Genomic DNA, 23,883 nt, shown 5'->3' on the forward strand with positions numbered 1-23,883 from the left:
TGAAGAAAATAAGGAATGGAATTACTGATTTTAGGTTGTTAGGAAGAAATCATAAATATTCATGAATATATATATAAGAAAACAATTCTAAAAATAAGTGAGTAAATCATTCCTACTTTTCCCACATTCACTCGTAACTCAATACTCCAATCTCATGAAACCACGTACAACTGTGACAACATACACCATCCCTTAAAAAAGGGACTTCCATGGCAAGACTAACCTTGAAAATTAAACATATCTTAGGCTGCGTTGCACAAGATATGAGGAAGCTCAAAGGAGCAAGCAATGCATTTGTGCATTCTGATGGCCTTGTTCCTGGTGTTTTCTCTTCTCACTTCACTGTTCTCATAGTCAGAGCCAGGAAATGCCATCTTAGCACGAAACTATAAACATTACTTACCGAGTCCTACCAATGTTTTCAATTTTTAATAACAACGATCTTCTGTATTTTGCTACTATATATAATTAGCAAGCAACCTCAGTTCATTTCTTGAAAGGGTATAGGAAAAAAATAGTTATCCTCTGAAATGTTTTCTACTCATTGGCAAACTTCTCTCCTCTATTTCAGTTTAATTTTGGTTTAATTCTGCATGCTAAATCAAGTTGAGAGTATCACCTGTGTATTTTATACACAAGCCAAAAAAGACTGATGAAACAAACACGAGTAAAGTTTTCATAATGATATAAATTATGGAAGAAAAAAATGAGATAGAGTAGTGACTCAGTCACAAGTATGTAAGATTTCAGATTTAAGAAGGCACTGACTGATCAACTCACCAGCGGTTCCCCAGCCCTTTTGTGAATACCAAGAATACGAATGGCATCTACTGGTAATAACTGATTATTGACAGAAGAATTATTCATTTCCGGGCTTGATGGAGGTGACTCGTAACACTTTGATGCCACAATATCATGGGCCTCCAAGAGTGACTAGGATTCAAAACAGCCTGTGGTTATTGATTACAGATGGAATAAGTTATTAAAAGTAGCAGTTCATTATCCCATTAGAGTACTAAAAATTTCCAAGGCATTAATTGGTAATTTTAGTCATTTCATGAAAATAGTATAAAAGACTGAAGAAAAATTACAAAGAAAAAAACTCACAAATTCATATATTAAGGATTATTCCTATAAATTATGGAAGCTACTTAAGTCACTAACCTGGGCTTCTTAGCTTTTACCCTGTACACTCTTCTCAGGCAATATTACCCATTCCTGTGACTTGAACCACTACTGAGGACTCTCCTGATCCAGATTTCTCATAAATTAAAAATCTGCCCACAACTGGCCAAGAGTCATGATAATTTGAAAAACCAAAACAAAACAAAGGATTATATAGGATTGAAACAATGAATTAATGAAAACTCCGTTAAGTCCACAATGCTACTTAAAAAACAGGACTGAAAAAATCTCATTTGTTACCATTTGAGATTGCCCTTTTAAACAATTCTTTACTGTGAAAATTGGCAAAGGGAAGAAGCTGGCATTTCCCTAACTTTTCAGTCGGAAATGCATTGTAGGTTAACTAAACAGCTCAGCTGATGAGGAAAAACTCTATATAAGAAGACCAGCTAAGAATGAGAGAACTTGAAAAACGTCATTTTGCAACCTCTAATGAAAATATTGAGTGAGGCAAGGATTATTAATTTGAGCTCATCACTAAGTAAATGGTTGAAAGGAAACAGCATTTGTATAATGCCAGAATAATAACATACTAGATTACTTCTTAGTGGAAAGGCTTTCAAGAGTAGGATTTGGCTGTCATTGCCCTTATTCAAGGGAATAATCTCAGCATCAAGAGTGATGAAGCAATGTACGGCTGAACCCCTTTGCTATTCACTTGAAACTATCACAACATTGTTAATTGGCTAGGACAGAGGAGCTACAGTCCATGGGGTCACAAAGAGTCGGACACAACCATGTGACTAACACACTCACCCCCTAATACAAAATTAAAAGTTTAAAAAAACAAAAATTTCAATTCAGAAAAAAAGAAGAGTGATGGGCCAACCAGATATTATACATCATCTGATGCAGATTAATTTATGTTGTATCACCTTATTTAAGATGCATCCTGAGTGCGAGCTAAGTTGCTTTAGTCATGTCTAACTCTTTGTGACCCTATGGACTGTAGACCGCCAAGGTTCTTCTGTCAGTGGGATTCTCCAGGCAAGAATACTGGAGTGGGTTGCTATGCCCTCCTCCAGGCGATCTTCCAGACCCAGTGATTGAACCTGTGTTTCTGAAGTGTTCTGCACTGCAGGTGGGTTCTTTACCACTAGTGCCACCTAGGAAGCCCAAGATGCATCCCAGTTTCAAATATAACTCAAGCCATCTTTTAGGTAAAACTTCCGTTTATAAGAAATAGGAGAGCTAAACAACACAGCAGGAAAGCACACAAGTAAATCCAAGGAGTGGATTCTGTAGGAAAATGGCCTGGCCTGGTCTCTCTAGTAGGTCAACATCATAATCAGGGGAGAAAGGGATGGTCTAACTAATGCCACATATAGACCTAATCTGAAAATTTGTACATACAAACCAGCTGTAAAGAGTATTATTGTGTAAAATGCACTGCAAGTTACAGAGGTCCACTGAAATGGAAAAGTGGAAGTCAATGGCTGAAAAAACGGTAAACTACAAAACAGCTTATGCAAAATGATTGCAGTCAGTAAAGAAAAAAATAGACATGTACATTTATGAATAGAAAAAATATGGAGAAATATGCACCATGGTAGTATAGTGGTGATTTGGGTAATAAAAATGCAATGTCTTAATTTCTGCATTTTTACTTGCTGCTATTTCACAAGTTTATATATTTATTAGACCTCATATAAATTTATGCATTAAATTTTATACTTACATAAAAAATATAGCATGCTTGCAAAGTTCTACCAGATGCATACTTCTAAGATACCACTAACTTAACATGGCCAGTTACTTTAACGTAAGTATGCCCAAAACAGTCCTCCTAGAGTGTTCCTTATCTCAGTAGACGCCATCAATTATTTGTCAGAAATTCTGTCCTTATCAACTTCCCATACTTCTCTTCTGTGGCTGTCACATGTAATCACTCACTAAGCCCTATTGATTTTACAGCTTAAAACTCGAAAATCCTCACATTTCCCACTATCTATGCTGCCATCACAACTTCTCACCTTGGCACAAAACCATATAGCTCCACAATCTGACCTCTCCCTGTTTAATAACCGCCTCCACCCCTATCCCTACCCAAGGTTTCCCAATGTCCTCTGGATAAAGTTCAAATATCTTAGTATGCATTTAAGGCCTCAATTAACTGGCCCCTGCATAATGGTGTCTCTGACATGTGTTTCTATTTTTTGTACTTAAGATATAGATTTATGTTGGAACCAACTCACTATGCATTTACATAATTTTTGCAGTAACACGGTTAGAGAGTCAAGGAAAATCTTGAGGAAAAGCATAGGGGTGCTGTCATTTGATTTTTAATGCTAAGATTTGCAGTGACAAGCAGGTGACACTTTATTCTTCTATCTCATGACCATTTATTGAACAGTCCATTCTTTCTCCACTAAAATATCAGTTCAGTCGCTCAGTTGTGTCCGACTCTTTGCGACCCCATGAATTGCAGCACGCCAGGCCTCCCTGTCCATCACCAGCTCCCACAGTTTACTCAAACTCATGCCCATCCAGTCGGTGATGCCATCCAGCCATCTCATTCTCCGTCGTCCCCTTCTCCTCCTGCCCCCAATCCCTTCCAGCAGCAGGGTCTTTTCCAATGAGTCAACTCTTCACATGAGGTGGCCAAAGTATTGGAGTTTCAGCTTCAGCATCAGTCCTTCCAATGAACACCTAGAACTTATCTCCTTAAGGATGGACTGGTTGGATCTACTTGCTGTCCAAGGGACTCTCAAGAGTCTTCTCCAACATCACAGTTCAAAAGGATCAATCTTTCAGCGCTCAGCTTTCTTCACAGTCCAACTCTCACATCCATACATGACCACTGGAAAAACCATAGCCTTGACCATCTGGACCTTTGTTGGCAAAGGAATGTCTCTGCTTTTTAATATGCTATCTAGGTTAGTCATAACTTTCCTTCCAAGGAGTAAGCATCTTTTAATTTCATGGCTGCAATCACCATCTGCAGTGATTTTGGACCCCCCCCCAAAATAAACTCTGACACTGTTTCCACTGTCTCCCCATCTATTTCCCATGAGGTGATGGGACCAGATGCCATGATCTTAGTTTTCAGAATGTTAAGCTTTAAGCCAACTTTTTCACTCTCCTCTGTCACTTTCTTTTCTTTTCTTTTTATTTTATTTTTTTTAATTAGTTGGAGGCTAATTACTTCACAACATTTCAGTGGGTTTTGTCATACATTGATATGAATCAGCCACAGATTTACACGTATTCCCCATCCCGATCCCCACTCCCACCTCCCTCTCCACCCGATTCCTCTGGGTCTTCCCAGTGCACCAGGCCCCAGCACTTGTCTCATGCATCCCACCTGGGCTGGTGATCTGTTTCACCTTAGATAGTATACATGCTGTTATTTTGAAACATCCCACCCTCACCTTCTCCCACAGAGTTCAAAAGTCTGTTATCTATTTCTGTGTCTCTTTTTCTGTTTTGCATATAGGGTCATCGTTACCATCTTTCTAAATTCCATATATATGTGTTAGTATGCTGTAATGTTCTTTATCTTTCTGGCTTACTTCACTCTGTGTAAGGGGCTCCAGTTTCATCCATCTCATTAGGACTGATTCAAATGAATTCTTTTTAATGGCCGAGTAATATTACATGGTGTATATGTACCACAGCTTCCTTATCCATTCATCTGCTGATGGGCATCTAGGTTGCTTCCATGTCCTGGCTATTATAAACAGTGCTGCGATGAACACTGGGGTGCACGTGTCTCTTTCAGATCTGGTTTCCTCAGTGTATATGCCCAGAAGTGGGATTTCTGGGTCATATGGCAGTTCTATTTCCAGTTTTTTAAGAAATCTCCACACTGTTTTCCATAGTGGCTGTACTAGTTTGCATTCCCACCAACAGTGTAAGAGGGTTCCCGTTTCTCCACACCCTCTCCAGCATTTATTGCTTGTAGACTTTTGGATAGCAGCCATCCTGACTGGCGTGTAATGGTACCTCATTGTGGTTTTGATTTGCATTTCTCTAATAATGAGTGATGTTGAGCATCTTTTCATGTGTGTGTTAGCCATCTGTATGTCTTCTTTGGAGAAATGTCTGTTTAGTTCTTTGGCCCATTTTTTGATTGGGTCATTTATTTTTCTGGAATTGAGCTGCAGGAGTTGCTTGTATATTTTTGAGATTAATCCTTTGTCTGTTTCTTCATTTGCTATTATTTTCTCCCAATCTGAGGGCTGTCTTTTCACCTTACTTATAGTTTCCTTTGTAGTGCAAAAGCTTTTAAGTTTCATTAGGTCCCATTTGTTTAGTTTTGCTTTTATTTCCAATATTCTGGGAGGTGGATCACAGAGGATCTTGCTGTGATTTATGTCGAAGAGTGTTTTGCCTATGTTCTCCTCTAGGAGTTTTATAGTTTCTGGTCTTACATTTAGATCTTTAATCCATTTTGAGTTTATTTTTGTGTATGGTGTTAGAAAGTGTTCTAGTTTCATTCTTTTACAAGTGGTTGACCAGTTTTCCCAGCACCACTTGTTAAAGAGGTTGTCTTTTTTCCATTGTATATCCTTGCCTCCTTTGTCAAAGATAAGGTGTCCATAGGTTCGTGGATTTATCTCTGGGCTTTCTATTCTGTTCCATTGATCTATATTTCTGTCTTTGAGCCAGTACCATACTGTCTTGATGACTGTGGCTTTGTAGTAGAGTCTGAAGCCAGGCAGGTTGATTCCTCCAGTTCCATTCTTCTTTCTCAAGATTACTTTGGCTATTCGAGGTTTTTTGTATTTCCATACAAATTGTGAAATTCTTTGGTCTAGTTCTGTGAAGAATACCGTTGGTAGCTTGATAGGGATTGCATTGAATCTATAGATTGCTTTGGGTAGAATAGCCATTTTGACAATATTGATTCTTCCAATCCATGAACACCGTATGTTTCTCCATCTGTTTGTGTCCTCTTTGATTTCTTTCATCAGTGTTTTATAGTTTTCTATGTATAGGTCTTTTGTTTCTTTAGGTAGATATACTCCTAAGTATTTTATTCTTTTTGTTGCAATGGTGAATGGTATTGTTTCCTTAATTTCTCTTTCTGTTTTTTCATTGTTAGTATATAGGAATGCAAGGGATTTCTGTGTGTTAATTTTATATCCTGCAACTTTACTATATTCATTGATTAGCTCTAGTAATTTTCTGGAAGAGTCTTCAGGGTTTTCTATGTAGAGGATCACGTCCATCTGCAAACAGCGAGAGTTTCACTTCTTCTTTTCCTATCTGGATTCCTTTTACTTCTTTTTCTGCTCTGATTGCTGCGGCCAAAACTTCCAACACTATGTTGAATAGTAGTGGTGAGAGTGGGCACCCTTGTCTTGTTCCTGATTTCAGGGGAAATGCTTTCAATTTTTCACCATTGAGGGTGATGCTTGCTGTGGGTTTGTCATATATAGCTTTTATTATGTTGAGGTATGTTCCTTCTATTCCTGCTTTCTGGAGAGTTTTAATCATAAATGAGTGTTGAATTTTGTCAAAGGCTTTCTCTGCATCTATTGAGATAATCATATGGTTTTTATCTTTCAATTTGTTAATGTGGTGTATTACATTGATTGATTTGCAGATATTAAAGAATCCTTGCATTCCTGGGATAAAGCCGACTTGGTCATGGTGTATGATTATTTTAATATGTTGTTGGATCCTGTTTGCTAGAATTTTGTTAAGGATTTTTGCATCTATGTTCATCAGTGATATTGGCCTGTAGTTTTCTTTTTTTGTGGCATCTTTGTCTGGTTTTGGAATTAGGGTGATGGTGGCCTCATAGAATGAGTTTGGAAGCTTACCTTCATCTGCAATTTTCTGGAAGAGTTTGAGTAAGATAGGTGTTAGCTCCTCTCTAAATTTTTGGTAGAATTCAGCTGTGAAGCCGTCTGGTCCTGGGCTTTTGTTTGCTGGAAGATTTTTGATGACAGTTTCGATTTCCTTGCTTGTGATGGGTCTGTTAAGATCTTCTATTTCTTCCTGGTTCAGTTTTGGAAAGTTATACTTTTCTAAGAATTTGTCCATTTCATCCAAGTTGTCCATTTTATTGGCATAGAGCTGCTGGTAGTAGTCTCTTATGATCCTTTGTATTTCAGTGTTGTCTGTTGTGATCTCTCCATTTTCATTTCTAATTTTGTTAATTTGGTTCTTCTCTCTTTGTTTCTTAATGAGCCTTGCTAATGGTTTGTCAATTTTGTTTATTTTTTCAAAAAACCAGCTTTTAGCTTTGTTGATTTTTGCTATGGTCTCTTTAGTTTCTTTTGCATTTATTTCTGCCCTGATTTTTAAGATTTCTTTCCTTCTGCTAACCCTGGGGTTCTTCATTTCTTCCTTCTCTAATTGCTTTAGGTGTAGAGTTAGGTTATTTATTTGGCTTTTTTCTTGTTTCTTGATGTAAGCCTGTAATGCTATGAACCTTCCCCTTAGCACTGCTTTTACAGTGTCCCATAGGTTTTGGGTTGTTGTGTTTTCATTTTCATTCATTCCTATGCATATTTTGATTTCCTTTTTTTTATTTCTTCTATGATTTGTTGGTTATTCAGAAGCATGTTATTTAGCCTCCATATGTTTGAATTTTTAACAACTTTTTTCCTGTAATTGAGATCTAATCTTACTGCACTGTGGTCAGAAAAGATGACTGGAATGATTTCAATTTTTTTGAATTTTCCAAGACCAGATTTATGGCCCAGGATGTGATCTATTTTGGAGAAGGTTCCGTGTGCACTTGAGAAAAAGGTGAAGTTGATTGTTTTGGGGTGAAATGTCCTATAGATAGCAATTAGGTCTAGCTGGTCCATTGTGTCATTTAAGGTTTGTGTTTCCTTGTTAATTTTCTGTTTGGTTGATCTATCCATAGTTGTGAGTGGGGTATTAAAGTCTCCCACTATTATTGTGTTACTATTAATTTCCTCTTTCATACTTGTTAGTGTTTGCCGTACATATTGCGGTGCTCCTATGTTGGGTGCATATATATTTATAATTGTTATATCTTCTTCTTGGATTGATCCTTTGATCATTATGTAGTGTCCTTCCTTGTCTCTTTTCACATCCTTTATTTGAAAGTCTATTTTATCTGATATGAGTATTGCGACTCCTGCTTTCTTTTGGTCTCCGTTTGCATGAAATATTTTTTTCCAGCCCTTCACTTTAGCCTGTATGTGTCTCTTGTTTTGAGGTGGGTCTCTTGTAGACAGCATATATAGGGGTCTTGTTTTTGTATCCATTCAGCCAATCTTTGTCTTTTGGTTGGGGCATTCAACCCATTTACATTTAGGGTAATTATTGATAGGTGTGGTCCCGTTGCCATTTACTTTGTTGTTTTGGGTTCACGTTTATACCACCTTTCTGCATTTCCTGTCTAGAGAAGATTCTTCAGCATTTGTTGAAGAGCTGGTTTGGTGGTGCTGAATTCTCTCAGCTTTTGCTTGTCTGTAAAGCTTTTGAATTCTCCTTCATATCTGAATGAGATCCTTGCTGGATACAGTAATCTAGGTTGTAGGTTATTCTCTTTCATTACTTTCAGTACGTCCTGCCATTCCCTTTTGGCCTGGAGGGTTTCTATTGATAGATCAGTTGTTATCCTTATGGGAATCCCTTTGTGTGTTACTTGTTGTTTCTCCCTGCTGCTTTTAATATGTGTTCTTTGTGTTTGATCTTTGTTAATTTGATTAATATGTGTCTTGGGGTGTTTCGCCTTGGGTTTATCCTGTTTGGGACTCTCTGGGTTTCTTGGACTTGGGTGGCTATTTCCTTCCCCATTTTAGGGAAGTTTTCAGCTATTATCTCCTCGAGTATTTTCTCATGGCCTTTCTTTTTGTTTTCTTCTTCTGGGATGCCTATGATTTGAATATTGGGGCGTTTCACATTGTCCCAGAGGTCCCTGAGGTTGTCCTCATTTCTTTTGATCCTTTTTCTTTTTTCCTCTCTGCTTCATTTATTTCCACCATTTTATCTTCTACCTCACTTATCCTATCTTCTGCCTCCATTATTCTACTCTTGGTTTCCTCCAAAGTGTTTTTGATCTCATTCATTGCATTATTCATTTTTAATTGACTTTTTTATTTCTTCTAGGTCTTTATTAAACATTTCTTGCATCTTTTCAATCTTTGTCTCCAGGCTATTTATCTGTAACTCCATTTTGTTTTCAAGATTTTGGATCATTTTTATTATCATTATTCTAAATTCTTTTTCAGGTAGATTCCCTATCTCCTCCTCTTTTGTTTGACTTGGTGGGCATTTTTCATGTTCCTTTACCTGTTGGGTATTTCTTTGCCTTTTCATCTTGTTTAGATTGCTGTGTCTGGAGTGGACTTTCTGTATTCTGGAGGTCTGTGGCTCCTTTTTATTGTGGAGGATTACTCAGTGGGTGGGGTTAGACGATTGGCTTGTCAAGGTTTCCTGGTTAGGGAAGCTTGCGTCAGTGTTCTGGTGCATGGAACTTGATTTCTTCTCTTTGGAGAGCAGTGGAGTGCCCAGTAATGAGTTTTGAAATGGGTCTATGTGTTAGGTGTGACCTTGGGCAGCCTGTATGTTGATGTTCAGGGCTATGTTCCTGTGTTGCTGGAGAATTTGCATGGTATGTCTTGCTCTAAAACTTATTGGCTCTTGGGTGGTGGTTGGTTTCAGTGTAGGTATGGAGGCTTTTGGACGGTCATTTATTACTTAAAGTTCCATGTAGTCAGGAGTTTTCTGGTGTTCTCAGGTTTTGGGCTTAAGTCTCCTGCTTCTGGATTTCAGTTAGTCTCAGGACTTCTCCAACTATACAGCACTGATAATAAAACTTCTAGGTTAATGGCAAAAAGATTCTCCCCTGTTAGGGACACCCAGAGAGGTTCACAGAGTTACATGAAGAAGAGGAGAGGGAGGAGGGAGATAGAGATGAGCAGGACGAGAAAAAGGGGCTCAAGAGGAGAGAGAGAGATCTACGCAGTTGTCTGCTCCCCGAGTGTTCTCCGTAGCCCAGACACCTACAAAGATTCACAGAATTGGATTGGGAAGAGAAGCGGAAAGGAGGAAATAGAGGTGTTCTGAGGTAGAACACAGAGAGTTAAGATTGGGAGAGAATAATCAACACACTCCTGAATAAAAATGGGAACTGAATTTCGGTTAAAAAATAGGGCTTCTCTTTTTTTTTTTGGTAAGGTTATAGTGTATTGAAAATGAAAATTAAGGAGTAGTAGAGGAGTACTAGAGGACTTTAAAAGAAATAAGAGAAGAAGAAAAATAGAAAATAGAAGAGAAAAAGGAAAGAAAAAAAAGAAAAAAAAAAAGAAAGAAAAAAAAATTTTTTTTCCCTAATTAAAATCTCGTAAAAATCTATGAAAATGAAAGTTAAGGAGTAATGGGGGAGTAATAGGGAATTTTAAAGGAAAATAAAAGAGAAAAAATAAAAAAGAAAAAATAAAAAAAAAATTTTTTTTTTCTTACTTAAAAAAAAAAAAAAAGTAAAAATACATCTAGGAATTTCTCTGGAGCTGTTGCGGTCAGTGTGGGTTCGGCTCAGTTTCAGATAGCTCCTTGTTCCAGCTTACACTTCTCGATATCTACAGGGCCCTTCCGGTGTAGCCGGTGTTTTCTACAGGGATTTTAATCTGTTGCACCGGTCACTTCTGAGGCGGTTCCCTTTGTTTATTTGGCTTCCGTTTGCCGGTCTCTTCAGAGCCTCATTTCCGCCCTGACACAGGCGGGCGGAGGTGGACTCTTATTTAGGTAGCTAGTTCCGTCGCTCTGAGGGGAGGGGCTGGCGCTGCCGGGAGGGGCTGACGCTGCTTTCTCCGTCTGTGCTGCTCAGGCTCCCGGCTGTTCTATATGGAGCGCGCCCCGCGCTACGCGAGGTTCCAGCCCTCGGGTGTTCCACAAAAGCGCGGAAGGAAAAGCTGCGCCTGCTCTCTGTGCCTTCCCCGTCAGAGCGGTCCAGGCAGCCAGGGGCTTGGTGGGCGCACTCTCCCCAGGTGTGGCGCGCCCACTCCCTTCCGTGGACCCAGTCTCAGTTTCCGCTGGCGCCAGTCGGGTGCGTGCGCCTTCTGCCCTCCGGTCCCCAGCCCCAGTCCCCGCCCGCACCGGTAGGGTGCCTGCGCCCTGTGTCTCTCCGCGACCTTCCCCTCCCCCCTGCCTCCTGCCTCTGGCAGGGCTGGGCCGGTCTGCAGCCTGCGAGCTCTTCTTTGGACTTTCTCGGTCCCTTTGTTCTGCAAACGGACACTGCCGGGTTAATTTTCTCTCTCTCTTTTGCTCTCCCACAGTTCAAGTTGGCAACTCACAGAAACTCCCTCCGGTTGTCCTCAGGGCACTCAGGCCCAGACCCTACCCCAAGCAATGCCGCCTAAGACTCCCTTCCTGGGACGGATCTCCGTCCTTAGCTCTTTTGTCTCACTTTTTATCTTTTATATTTTGTCCTACCTCCTTTCGAAGACAATGGGCTGCTTTTCTGGGCGCCTGATGACCTCAGCTAGCGATCAGAAGTTGTTTTGTGAAGTTTGCTCTGGGTTCAGTTACTCTTTTGATGAATTTGTAGGAGAGAAAGTGGTCTCCCCGTCCTACTCCTCTGCCATCTTGGCTCCTCCCCCTCTTTCACTTTCATCAAGAGGCTTTTTAGTTCCTTTTCACTTTCTGCCATAAGGGTGGTGTCATCTGCATATCTGAGGTTATTGATATTTCTCCCGGCAATCTTGATTCCAGCTTGTGCTTCTTCCAGCCCAGCGTTTCTCATGATGTACTCTGCATATAAGTTAAATAAGCAGGGTGACAATATACAGCCTTGACGTACTCCTTTTCCTATTTGGAACCAGTCTGTTGTCCCATGTCCACTTCTAACTGTGACTTCCTGACCTGCATACAGGTTTCTCAAGAGGCAGGTCAGGTGGTCTGTTATTTCCATTTCCTTCAGAATTTTCCAAAGTTTATTGTGATCCACACAGTCGAAGGTTTTGGCATAGTCAATAAAGCAGAAATAGATGTTTTTCTGGAACTCTCTTGCTTTTTCGATGATCCAGCAGATATTGGCAATTGGACCTCTGGTTCCTCTGTCTTTTCTAAAACCAGCTTGAACATCTGGAAGTTCTCGGTTCACATATTGCTGAAGCCTGGCTTCGAGAATTTTGAGCATTACCTTACTAGCGTGTGAGATGAGTGCAATTGTGCGGTAGTTTGGACATTCTTTGGCATTGCCTTTCTTAGGGACTGGAATGAAAACAGACCTTTTCCAGTCCTGTGGCCACTGCTGAGTTTTCCAAATTTGCTGGCATACTGAGTGCAGCACTTTCACAGCATCATCTTTTAGGATTTGAAATAGCTCAACTGGAATTCCATCACATCCACTAGCTTTGTTCGTAGTGATGCTTTCCAAGGCCCACTTGACTTCCACATTCCAGGATGTCTGGCTCTAGGTGAGTGATCACACCATTGTGATTATCTGGGTCGTGAAGATCTTTTTTGTATAGTTCTGTGTATTCTTGCCACCTCTTCTTAATATCTTCTGCTTCTGTTAGGTCCATGCCATTTCTGTCCTTTATTGAGCCCATTTTTGCATGAAATATTCCCTTGGTATCTCTAATTTTTTTGAAGAGATCTCTAGTCTTTCCCATTCTGTTGTTTTCCTCTATTTTTTTGCATTGATTGCTGAGGAAGGCTTTCTTATCTCTCCTGGCTATTCTTTGGAACTCTGCATTCAAATGGGAATATCTTTTCTTTTTTCCTTTGCTTTTTGCTTCTCTTCGTTTCACAGCTATTTGAAAGACCTCCTCAGACAACCATTTTGCCTTTTGCATTTCTTTTCCATGGGGATGGTCTTGATCCCTGTCTCCTGTACAATGTCACGAACCTTTGTCCATAGTTCATCAGGCTCTCTGTCTATCAGATCTAATCCCTTAAATCCTTTTCTCACTTCCACTGTATAATCATAAGGGATTTGATTTAGGTCATACCTGAAGGGTCTAGTGGTTTTCCCTACTTTCTTCAGTTTAAGTCTGAATTTGGCAATAAGGAGTTCATGATCTGAGCCAGAGTCAGCTCCCGGCCTTGTTTTTGCTGACTATATAGAGCTTCTCCATCCTTGGCTGCAAAGAATATAATCAATCTGATTTTGGTGTTGACCATCTGGTGATGTCCATGTGTAGAGTCTTCTCTTGTGTGGTTGGAAGAGGGTGTTTGCTATGACCAGTGCGTTCTCTAGTGTCTCATAAATCAAGCTGCCATTTGTCTGAGGATATATTTCTGGGGTTTCTCTTTTCTTCAGGTAATCTATTTTTCTAATACTGCCCCAATACCAAATTGTCTTAATTACAGATTTCTAAGAAATTTCCACTTTTCTTTCTCTCTTCTGAAACTGATTCATCTTTGATAAACTGATTAACTCTTCACCTACACAGACAAATGCTTAAATTGAATTTATTTTTTGCCCCTGTGGAAAGTATGTCATAGTTTCTATCCCCTACAGCTCTCTCATATTCTAAGGTCATCAGCCGCACCCCAGTCTTAGAAGCAATACTGAAAAGCCATATCACTAGTCCCAAGAAGGGCTGGGAAACGGCGGTATTAAGGAAGAAAAATCCACTATCACTGCGAGAAAAATGTCCCAAGCATGTGGTCTGATGGTGAAGTAGGTTTGTTGTTATCATTTTTAATTACACAAACAAAAATCCACTCTAATGCATTTCTTTGACAGACACTGTACATCTATATAGTATGTGTATCTGTTTATGTAGCATAAGCATATGAGGATATTAAAACATCTAAGTTGGAATTTGCAAAATATGGCCCTAAATCTTTTAAAAACTTCATCTTAAACAGAAACTACTACAAGAATATTTTGGGAATACAGGGGACTTAGAAAGAAGAGAATAGAGAAAGTTACCTGGAAGTGAGGCTCTTTGAGTATACCAACCAGTTCTGCCACATCTTCATCCACATTTATTAGAGGGCTGATATCTTCGAGAATTTCATTGACTAATTCCAAGTTGTTATCACTGACAGCTTCTAGTTTTGAATCTTCTAGCCTCTCATGAGCCTGAAAAAAATACCAGTATATTTTATATACTGTATATAACACACTGCTTTGCTCAGACTGTGGTTTTCTTCTTGAAAACTTTTGAAAGTTTTAAAAGATATTACTTGATGGTTTGATCTACTGAAATCAAATCTTTCAATCAGAGGTAATATACAGATTTCACAGTAAATGTTATCATGCAGTATGATAAACTTTGGCCTCTATTCCTACCCTAAAGATAATGGAAAACTCATTTTTATAACTAAATTACGGAAAAACTGAATAGGCCAATGATAATTTTAAAAGTTTTTTAAATGTAGTATATTGCCTACCCAACAGAATTTCCTAATGACATTCTAGTTTAGGCTCAAATGATACTGTTTATGCTTTATTTTGGAGAAGGAAATGGCAACCCACTCCAATACTCTTGCCTGGAGAATCCCACGGACAGAGGAGCCTGGGAGGCTACAGTCCATGGAGTTGTAAGAGTTGGACATGACTTAGTGGCTAAATGACTAAACCATACTTATTTGATGATTAAGCACAATAAAAATAAGGGCATAACCATGATATGGATTATCATTTAAAAAACAATGAAAATCATTTTGAGAATCCCATAATCCTAAAGTTACAATTTTCCATTTTGAAAATTCAGCAAAAAGGACAATTCAGGAAAGGCAATTCTTGAACTTTTCCACAGAAAATGAACCATCAATTACATTGTCATGGGAAATAAATAGTCCTAAATATTCTTTAACAGTGGCAGTAAAGCAGAGTTTTAAATTCAGACTCAGAATGAACACTATAAACAGTCTGTATCTTTTAAGTGTTGTTTTTCTGATAAACAGTTGCTGTCTGATTTTGAAGACAAGTAAAGCATAATTTATTTGGCCTCATCTTGGGGCATGTGGGATCTTGCGTCCTTGACCTGGTATTGAACCTGCACTCACTGCATTGGGAACACAGAGTTTTAGCCATTGGACCACCAGGGAAGTTCCCTGGTGGCTCAGGGTGTAAAGAATCTGCCAACAATGCAGTAGACTCAGGTTCAAACCCTGGGTCAGGAAGATCTCCTTGAGAAGGGAAGGGCTGCTCCAGGAGGAAGTGAAGTGAGTACTCCAGTACTCTTGCCTGGAGAATTCTGTGGAGAGAGGAGCCTGGTGGGCAATAATCTATGGAGTCACAAAATTGGACATGACTGAGCAACTAACATCTTACAGGAAAAGCATAATTATAAAGATTTAATTTATAAATGAAACCTTGTAAGATGACAAGTTTTACACTTAAATATTAAGTTCTAGTTCTGTGAGTGAAGGAAAAAATTGCAAATTTCAAGTGGTTACAGTATTGTTTAAACGTTATCTGATACCTATAATACTGTACATGTTATTCTACCATACAGAGTGGATCCTTCGGAATTCTAATACACCTTCTATTTCTTTTACTTTTAAATATTTTATTTAAAAAATCATTTCACACATATCAATGTAAAATTGTTAATGAGCTATCTCACATTCTTGGCTTTTGTATCTCATCTTCTAAATCATACACCTTCTAATTTTAAAAATGCATTTTTTTCATTTAAATATATTTTCCAGAAAATTCACAACATTGTCACAATGTTGTCACAATGACATAAATATAAGTGGAAGAGAGGGGCTATTAGCAACACTTTAAAGGAATACCTCCAACGAAGAAATTTTAAGTCATATGAAATAAACTGATAAGAAGAAATTATAATTTTTATGAAACAAAACTGTCAAAAAGACCATGTGTAATTTAAATAGAGCAATGAGTTTCTATTAGATTTAGATATGAAAAGTGTTAAGACGACTAGGGGATGCCACTAAGAGCGAGAACAGGTAAATCTATAATTTTCTTAAAGCTAACAGAAGCCTGACAAAGAGAAGATGATGAGACCATTTAACATATCATGGAATGATTATAACCACTAAGAAAAAAAAATAAAATAATATACACAACTACTTAGCTCTTATAAAACAAGCTGGAAATATTGTTTTTTACTTATGTATTCATTTATTTTTTGGCTGGGCTGGGTCTTATTGGTGCTATGCACATGCTTTCTTCAGTTGCAGAGAGTGGGGCTACTCTCTAGTTGCAAGGGTTTCTCACTGCGGTGGCCTCTCCTGTCGTGGAGCACGGGCTTCGGTATTGCGGCTTATGGGCTTCAGAGTGCAGGATCATCAGTTGTGGCACATGGGCTCAGGTGCCCTGTGGCATGTGGGATCCTCCCTGACTAGGGATCAAACTAGTGCCTCTCACACTGTAAGGTAAATCCTGAACCACTGGACCAGCAGGGAAACCCTTGCTAATTGTTTTAATATAAATATTTGTTGTTTAAAAAAAATCCAATTTAGCATGATTAACCTTGCAAATAGTCTTAATACTCTAACGATAGTATATGAAAGCTTAAAAAAAGGAAGAAAAGAACCTGAACATTTATTGAAGGTTTTTGTTTTGTGCCAGTAAATATATTCTAAGTTCAGTATCAGAGTGTGCATGTGTGTAGTCAGCTAAGGTAGGTATGTTGTTATCATCATCACCTTATAGACACAGACCCTGGTAATGCAAAATGAGATAAAGTGACTGCCTGAGTTCACACTACTGGTAAGCAGCTAAGTGAGGTAACATCATCAAACTTGAGCTCTTACCTATTAAATCTTATTCAACTTTTTGATTATACAGTAGGCTACCCTATCATCATCTTACAGTTAATTATTTAATCTAAAATATTATACATTATTATCAATCATGTACAAGTGTGATATATGCTCTCACTGACTGCTAGTTGAGTTGCTTCTTAGCATGGCTCCTTCGTGTAGATGTGCTAAATTATACTCCTATGGTTCAAGATGACCACCCACACTGTCCATCTCCATCCTCTTGCTCAAAGAGCTATAAGAATTACCTGTTGCTCCAGGGAACAGATGATGACTGGCTTAAAATTTTCAGGTACTAAAGCCAATATATTTTCTATAATATCCTATGTTACTTTTTGATTAAATTGAAGTCTTCAGGAAAAGTAGAGGAACAGGAAAGATCAAAGGTTTGGAAACTCTAATACCTTTCCCTTCCTTTCTATCTTCACTGATCTTATTGCTCCTAAGCTGTGAGAGGACAGGAGGGAATGTGGAAAGACTACCCACAAGAGAGAAAGAGGAAGTCAAGTAGAAGGCAGAAGTGTGCTACAAAAACAAACATACCTGAAGGTGTCTGCCCATCAACCCTACAGATTGCTTCTACGGTAGGAAAAAAATGTCACTACACAACACATAAATCCTCAGAGAAAGAAAATGTTTCTAAGTGAAACTGCAGCTATAATTAATACAGAAAATCAATTTCTGAAATACAGTTGGGTTCAATTAATATAAACTTTAGTATTTCCAAGAAAGCAACTATAGGTCAATATTTGTTAATATGTAACTTTTTAAGTTCTTGTATAATGTGAAAGAAGTTGAGACCTCAAGTCAAAATTTATTTAGTAGCTTTCAAGAGGCAAGTCAGGGAAGTCTGGTGTGCTACAGTCTATGGGGTTACAAAGAGTCGGACGCAACTGAGCTGACTGACTGACTGACTGACTGAAGAGGCAAGTACCAACTTGAATTTAACTAATCAAGCAGGCTTCCCAGGTGGCGCTAGTGGTAAGAAACACACCTGTCAATGCAGGAGACTTAAGAAATGTGGGTTTTATCCCTGAGTCGGGAAGATCCCTGGGAGGAGGAGATGGCAATCTACTCCAGCATTCCTGCCTGGAGAAGCTCATGGACAGAAGGGCCTAGAGGACTATAATCCATAGGATCACAAAGGGTCAGACACTACTGAAGTGATGCAGCTCACACAATCAAACAAAACGACAAAGGAAATACTGAAAACTTACCAGAGACAGAAATGAATCATATATGCTATTTGAATAAATGTGTCTTGTTTCCTTTAAGAAAAAGAATTATTAGAAATCTAACACAACTCAATAAAAATATATTTCTCCTGCCACAAGCACTTGGAAGAACATGCCATAACTGACTTTGTAGAATACCTGGAGTTGACACAAATATAGTCTAGCCCTCTTGTATGTCTAGTTCTAAGAATCCTATTCACCACTGCACCTTAGAAAAATGAACTGCAGGGAAGAAAGAGTTCTTTCAAAACTTCTGGGTATTTTGCGCAAGCACAGTTCGTCCACGCTGGTAAACAAAATTTTTAACAAAAGTTGTGCACTGTACGTAAAGTGACAAATGCTATTATCTAGTAACGATAATGTTATAATTATTATGTGTAGTAACCTTATCTTTCTCCCTTAAAAACAAAAATACTATATATTGTTTCTTTTTAGAACATGGCTAAATATACAGTAGTTGCTAATTAAGTACTTCTTTAAAAAGCGATTAAATAAATAGGAGATAAGAGTGACTGTGGCCAACAGACATCTTTTATTCCAGAGATTTTTGATCTAAGACAACAGCAATCCACAAATAATTAAAAATTGGTAAAAAAATTTGAGCAGAAAGTAGAAATGAGACAAAAGAGAATGGAGAATTCAATTTTTACTTTGCTACTACATACATGTCAAAAAAGGTGAGATATGTTTTGTTGAAAAAATGCATGAAATAAGTATAACTAAATTAGAATTGAATTATTTAATGAGTAAAGAATTTGTCATCTAGTGAACCAAAAAAAGCTCAAATTCTTAGATTAGATAAACTGTATCTCTAGGTACTCAGGGAGTTGAGCCACTCTTAGAGATAACTGTAGAATTAGGAGAACCAAACAGATGTCAAAAAACTAAAAATGAGAATCTTTACAAAAAATATTCACAAAATAAATCTTCACAAAAAAGGAAATTCAAATACTTCTTAAACATATGAAAAGATACACAATCTCCTTCATAAGAGAAATGCAACTAAAACTATGCTGAAATATTAATTTCTTTATGAGACTGGCAAAGATAAAATTCTGGTAATATACTATGTTGTTGAGAGTACGTCAGAAGACACTTACACATTTTTTTTTCTGGTGGGAGCACACTAGTGAGCAGTATGACTATAACAACCAAAATCACACAATTCTTTTAACATTTATCCTAGAGATATACATACAGGTGTAAAATAACATGTAGCAAGACTGAATATTACAGCATGACTTATATGTAAAAAAGCCATCTAAATATTTACCAGAAGTTTGACTAAAATTTTTTTGATATACTCAATACAATGGAATATCATGCCACCTTTAAAGAGAACAAAGGTTCTTTGTAGATATTGATATGAATATGTAAAAAAAAAAGTCAAGGTTTAGAACACAGAATACAGACCCACAGGTACTATTATATTCAATAGTGAATATTATTGTATTTAACAGGTAGTTTTCCCCTAAGATTGGAAACAAGAAAGTCTGCTCTCATCACTGTATTCAACATTTGTACTCAATCTCCTAGACATGACAATTAGTGATCAGGATGAGGAATACATGTAAATCCATGGCTGATTCATGTCAATGTATGACAAAAACCACTACAATATTATAAAGTAATTAACCTCCAACTAATAAAAATAAATGAAAAAAAAAAAGAATGTATATGTTTATCTGAGTCCCTCTGTTGTACAGCAGAAATTAACACAACACTGTAAATCAATTATAATTCAATTAAAATAAATAAAAAGGCCAATGAAGAATGTTCCAAAAAAAGAAATAAAAGGCATTCAGATTATAAAGAAAGAAGTAAAACTATCTTTATTCATAGATTTGTATTAAGAAAATCCTAAGGAATCCACTGAAAAACTATTGGAACCAATATACAAGTCAAGTAAGATTGCAGGATAGAAGATTAATGTACAAAAATCAATATACTATATACCAAAAATGAACAATCTGAAAAGAAAATTAAGAAAATAATTCCATTCACAATAGCAGTGAGAAGAGTAAAATACTTAAGCTAATTTTAATGAAAGTGAAAACTCATACTCTGAAAACTATAAAACATTGTTGAAAGAAATAAAGATTTAAATGAAAAATCACTTCATGATCATGGATCTAAAAACTTTGTGCTGTTAAGATGGTAATACTCCCTTAGAATAATCAATACAATGTCTACTGGAATCCCAGAAGAGTTCTTTGTAGAAACTGACATACTGATTCTAAAATTTGTATGGAATTGCAAGGCACCCAGAACAGCCAAAACAATTCTGAAAAAGAATAAAGTAGAAGATTCACATTTTCTGATTTCAAAACTTACTACCAAGCTACAGTAATCAAAACAGTGTGTTACTGTCTTAAAGACAGACATACAGAGCAATGAGATAGAAGAGAGTCCAGAAATAAATGCTCACATGTACAGTCCAATAATTTTTGACAAGGGTGGCAAACACAGCTGGGAAAACTGGATATTCACATATAAGAGAATGAAAATCGATCACTATCTAACACTATATGAAACAACTTGAAAATGGATCAAAGACCTAAACCTAAGACCTAAAACTGTAAAACTATGAGAAGAAAACAAAACAGAGTCAAAGCTTCATAACACTGTAAATGGCAGATTTGTTGGCTATGACACCAAAGGCAGAGGCAACAACAGAAAAAAAAAAAATAGGTAAAAGTATTTCTTGAGAATTAAAAAAAAAAAACAAAAAACAACAACAAAAAAACTATGCACCAAAAGATAATATCAAGACTAAACAGGTAACCGACCAAATAGGAAAAATATTTGCAAACCACATATCTCATAAGGAATTAATAGCTAAGATGTATATGTAAAACTCCCAATATTCAACACACACAAAAACAACTTGATTCAAAAAATGGGCAAAGAATCTAAATAAACATTTCCCCATAGATACACAAATGGCCAATAAGCACATGAAAAACAATCAGTGAGGGCTTCCCTTGTGGCTCAGCTGGTAAAGAATCCACCTGCAATGCGGGAGAACTGGGTTCGATCCCTGGGTTGGGGAGATCCCCTGGAGAAGGGAAAGGCTACTCACTCCAGTATAATGGCCTAGAGAATTCCATGGACTATATAGTCCATGGGGTCACAAAGATTCGGACATGACTGAATGAAAAAAAAGAAAAACAATCAGTGAGCCTAAAGATATGCCAATAGAAACCTCTCACACTGAAATCAAAGATAAAAAAGGAATGACACAAATGGAATAGAACAAATCTAAGGACTGTGGGACGACTACAGGAAGATGTAACACACATATAAGGGGAAGAGCATACAAAGAGAAACAGAAGAATACTTGAGGCTATAATGACAGAATTTTAAAAAATTAATGACAGACACCAAACTACAGATCCAGCAATATGAGAGATCATCAAACAATCATATTCAAAGTGCAAAAATCAAAGACAGAGAGAAAAGTTTGAAAGAAACTGGAGGAAAAATATTCTTACCTATGGAGGAGCAAGGATAAGAATTACACAGGACTTTTCTAGAAATCAAGGAAGCAAGAAGAGAGTGTAGTGAAATACTTAAAGTATAGAAAGAAAAAATCCTATCAACCTAGAATTATAGGTACACAGTCAAACTATCCTTCAAAAATGAAGTTTTTTGAAGGAGAAATAAAGACTCTGTCTGACAAAGACTGGGAATTTATTGCTAATAGACCAGCCTTGAAAATAACATTAAAAGAGGTTCTTCAGAAAGAGGAAAATAATATATGTCCAAAAACCAGATCTCCATTAAGAAAAAAAAAAAGGCATTAAAGAAAAAATAAATGAAAGTAAAATAAAATCTAAAAAAAATTCTTACTCTAATAGATTAACTCTTCAAAATTAATAGCAACAATGTATTTGGTGGTTATAGCTTATGGATAAATGAAATGACTGACAGCTATGTTATAAGAGAGAAATTGTAAATACTCTTGTAAGATAGTTACTTCATGTGCAGTAATACAGTGAAGTAAAATAGGGGACATGGACTGAGATTAGTTGTAAATCTTTATTTTAAAATCAAGGGGAAACCACTAGAAACAAATATATAAAAAGGAGAAAAAATGAAATCATAAAATGCTCAATTAAAACAGATGGCAGAAAATGAATAGAAGACCAAACAATAAGTAAAGAAGACTTACGTATCTTGCTGTCTATAAAAAAAAAAGACCACTTTAAATGTAAAAATAGATGTAGATTGTACAGTAGTTTGAACATTCTTTGGCATTGCCCTTCTTTGGGACTGGAATGAAAACTGACCTTTCCCAGTTCTATAGCCACTGCTGAGTTTTCCAATTTTGCTGGCATATTGAGTCCAGTACTTTAATAGCATTACCTTTCAGGATTCAAAATAGCTCAGCTGGAATTCCATCACCTCCACTAGCTTTGTTCGCAGTAATGCTCCCTAAAGCCCACTTGACTTCACACTCCAGGAATGACTGGCTCAGGTGAGTGACTACATCATCATGGTTTTCTGGGTCATTAAGACCTTATTGTACAGTTCTTCTGTGTATTCTTGCCAACTCTTTTTAGTCCCTCTGCTTCTATGAGGTCCTTGCCATTTCTGTCCTGTGCCATTGTGCCCATCTTTGCATGACACGTTCCCCTGGTACCTCTAATTTTCTTGAAGAGATCTCTAGTCATTCCCATTCTATTTCTTCCTCTATTTCTTTGCACTGATCACTGAGGAAGGCTTTCTTATCTCTCCTTACTAGTCTTTGGAAATCTGCATTCAGTAGGATATGTCTATCCCTTTCTTCTTTGCCTTTCACTTCTCTTCTTTATTCAGCTCTTTGTAAGGCCTTCTCAGATAATCATTTTGCCTTTTTGCATTTCTTTTCCTTTGAGGTGGTTTTGGTCACTGCCTACTGTACAATATTATGAACCTCCATCCACAGTTCTTCAGGCACTGGATCAGATCTTATCCCTTGAATCTATTTGTCACTTTGACCGTATAATAATAAGGATTTGATTTAGGTCATACCTGAATAGCTGAGTGGTTTTCCCTACTTTCTTCAATTTAAGTCTGAATTTTGCAATAAGAAACTCATGATCTGAGCCACAGTCAGTTCCAGGTGTTGTTTTTGCTAACTGTATGGAGCATCTCCATTTTTGACTGCAAAGAATATAATCAATCCGATTTCTGTATTGACCATCTGGTGATGTCCATGTGTAGAGTCATCTCTTCTGTTGTTGGGAAATGGTGTTTGCTATGCCAAACAATGTTTAAAATACGGCACAGCTGCACTCATTTCACATGCCAGCAAGGTAATGCTCAAAATCATTCAAGCTAGGCTTCAAGAATATGTGAACTGAGAACTTCCAGAGGTACAAGCTGGATTTAGAAAAGGCAGAGGAAGCAGAGATCAAACTGCCAACTTCCGCTAGATCATAGCAAAAGCAAGAGAATTCCAGAAAAACATCAACTTTGCTTCACTGACTATGTAAAGCCTTGACTGCTTGGATTACAATAAACTGTGGAAAATTTTTAAACAGAGATGAATACCAGATGACTTTACCTGCCTCCTGAAAAACCTGTATGCAGGTCAAGAAGCAACAGTTAGAACTGGACATAGAACAAAGGACCAGTTCAAAATTGAGAAAGGAGTACGTCAAGGCTCTATATTGTCACCCTGCTTATTTAACTTCTATGCAGAGTACATCATGAGAAATACCGGGCTGGATGAATCACAAGCTGGAATCAAGATTGCCAGGAGAAATAGCAACAACCTCAGATATTCAGATGATACTACCTAATGGCAGAAAGTGAGGAGGAACTAAACAGCCTCTTGATAAAGGTA

At 37.5% G+C, this 23,883-nt stretch overlaps 1 protein-coding gene across 8 annotated transcripts in view; it reads right to left on the reverse strand.

Moving 5' to 3' along the window:
- PALS2 (protein associated with LIN7 2, MAGUK p55 family member) overlaps positions 1–23,883 on the reverse strand; it is a 127,874-nt gene that overhangs the window by 37,493 nt on the left and 66,498 nt on the right. For all 8 annotated transcript variants that reach the window (XM_043871777.1, XM_043871776.1, XM_043871775.1 and 5 more), the window contains exons 3-4: positions 14,003–14,155; positions 781–933 (exon numbers count right to left, since the gene is read on the reverse strand). In XM_043871777.1, the coding sequence (XP_043727712.1) occupies positions 781–933; positions 14,003–14,155 (306 nt within the window). The remainder of the gene's footprint in view (positions 1–780; positions 934–14,002; positions 14,156–23,883) is intronic.

The sequence above is a fragment of the Cervus elaphus genome, chromosome 18, assembly GCF_910594005.1.
Source record: "Cervus elaphus chromosome 18, mCerEla1.1, whole genome shotgun sequence".
In the NCBI taxonomy this organism is placed as follows: Eukaryota; Metazoa; Chordata; class Mammalia; order Artiodactyla; family Cervidae; genus Cervus; species Cervus elaphus.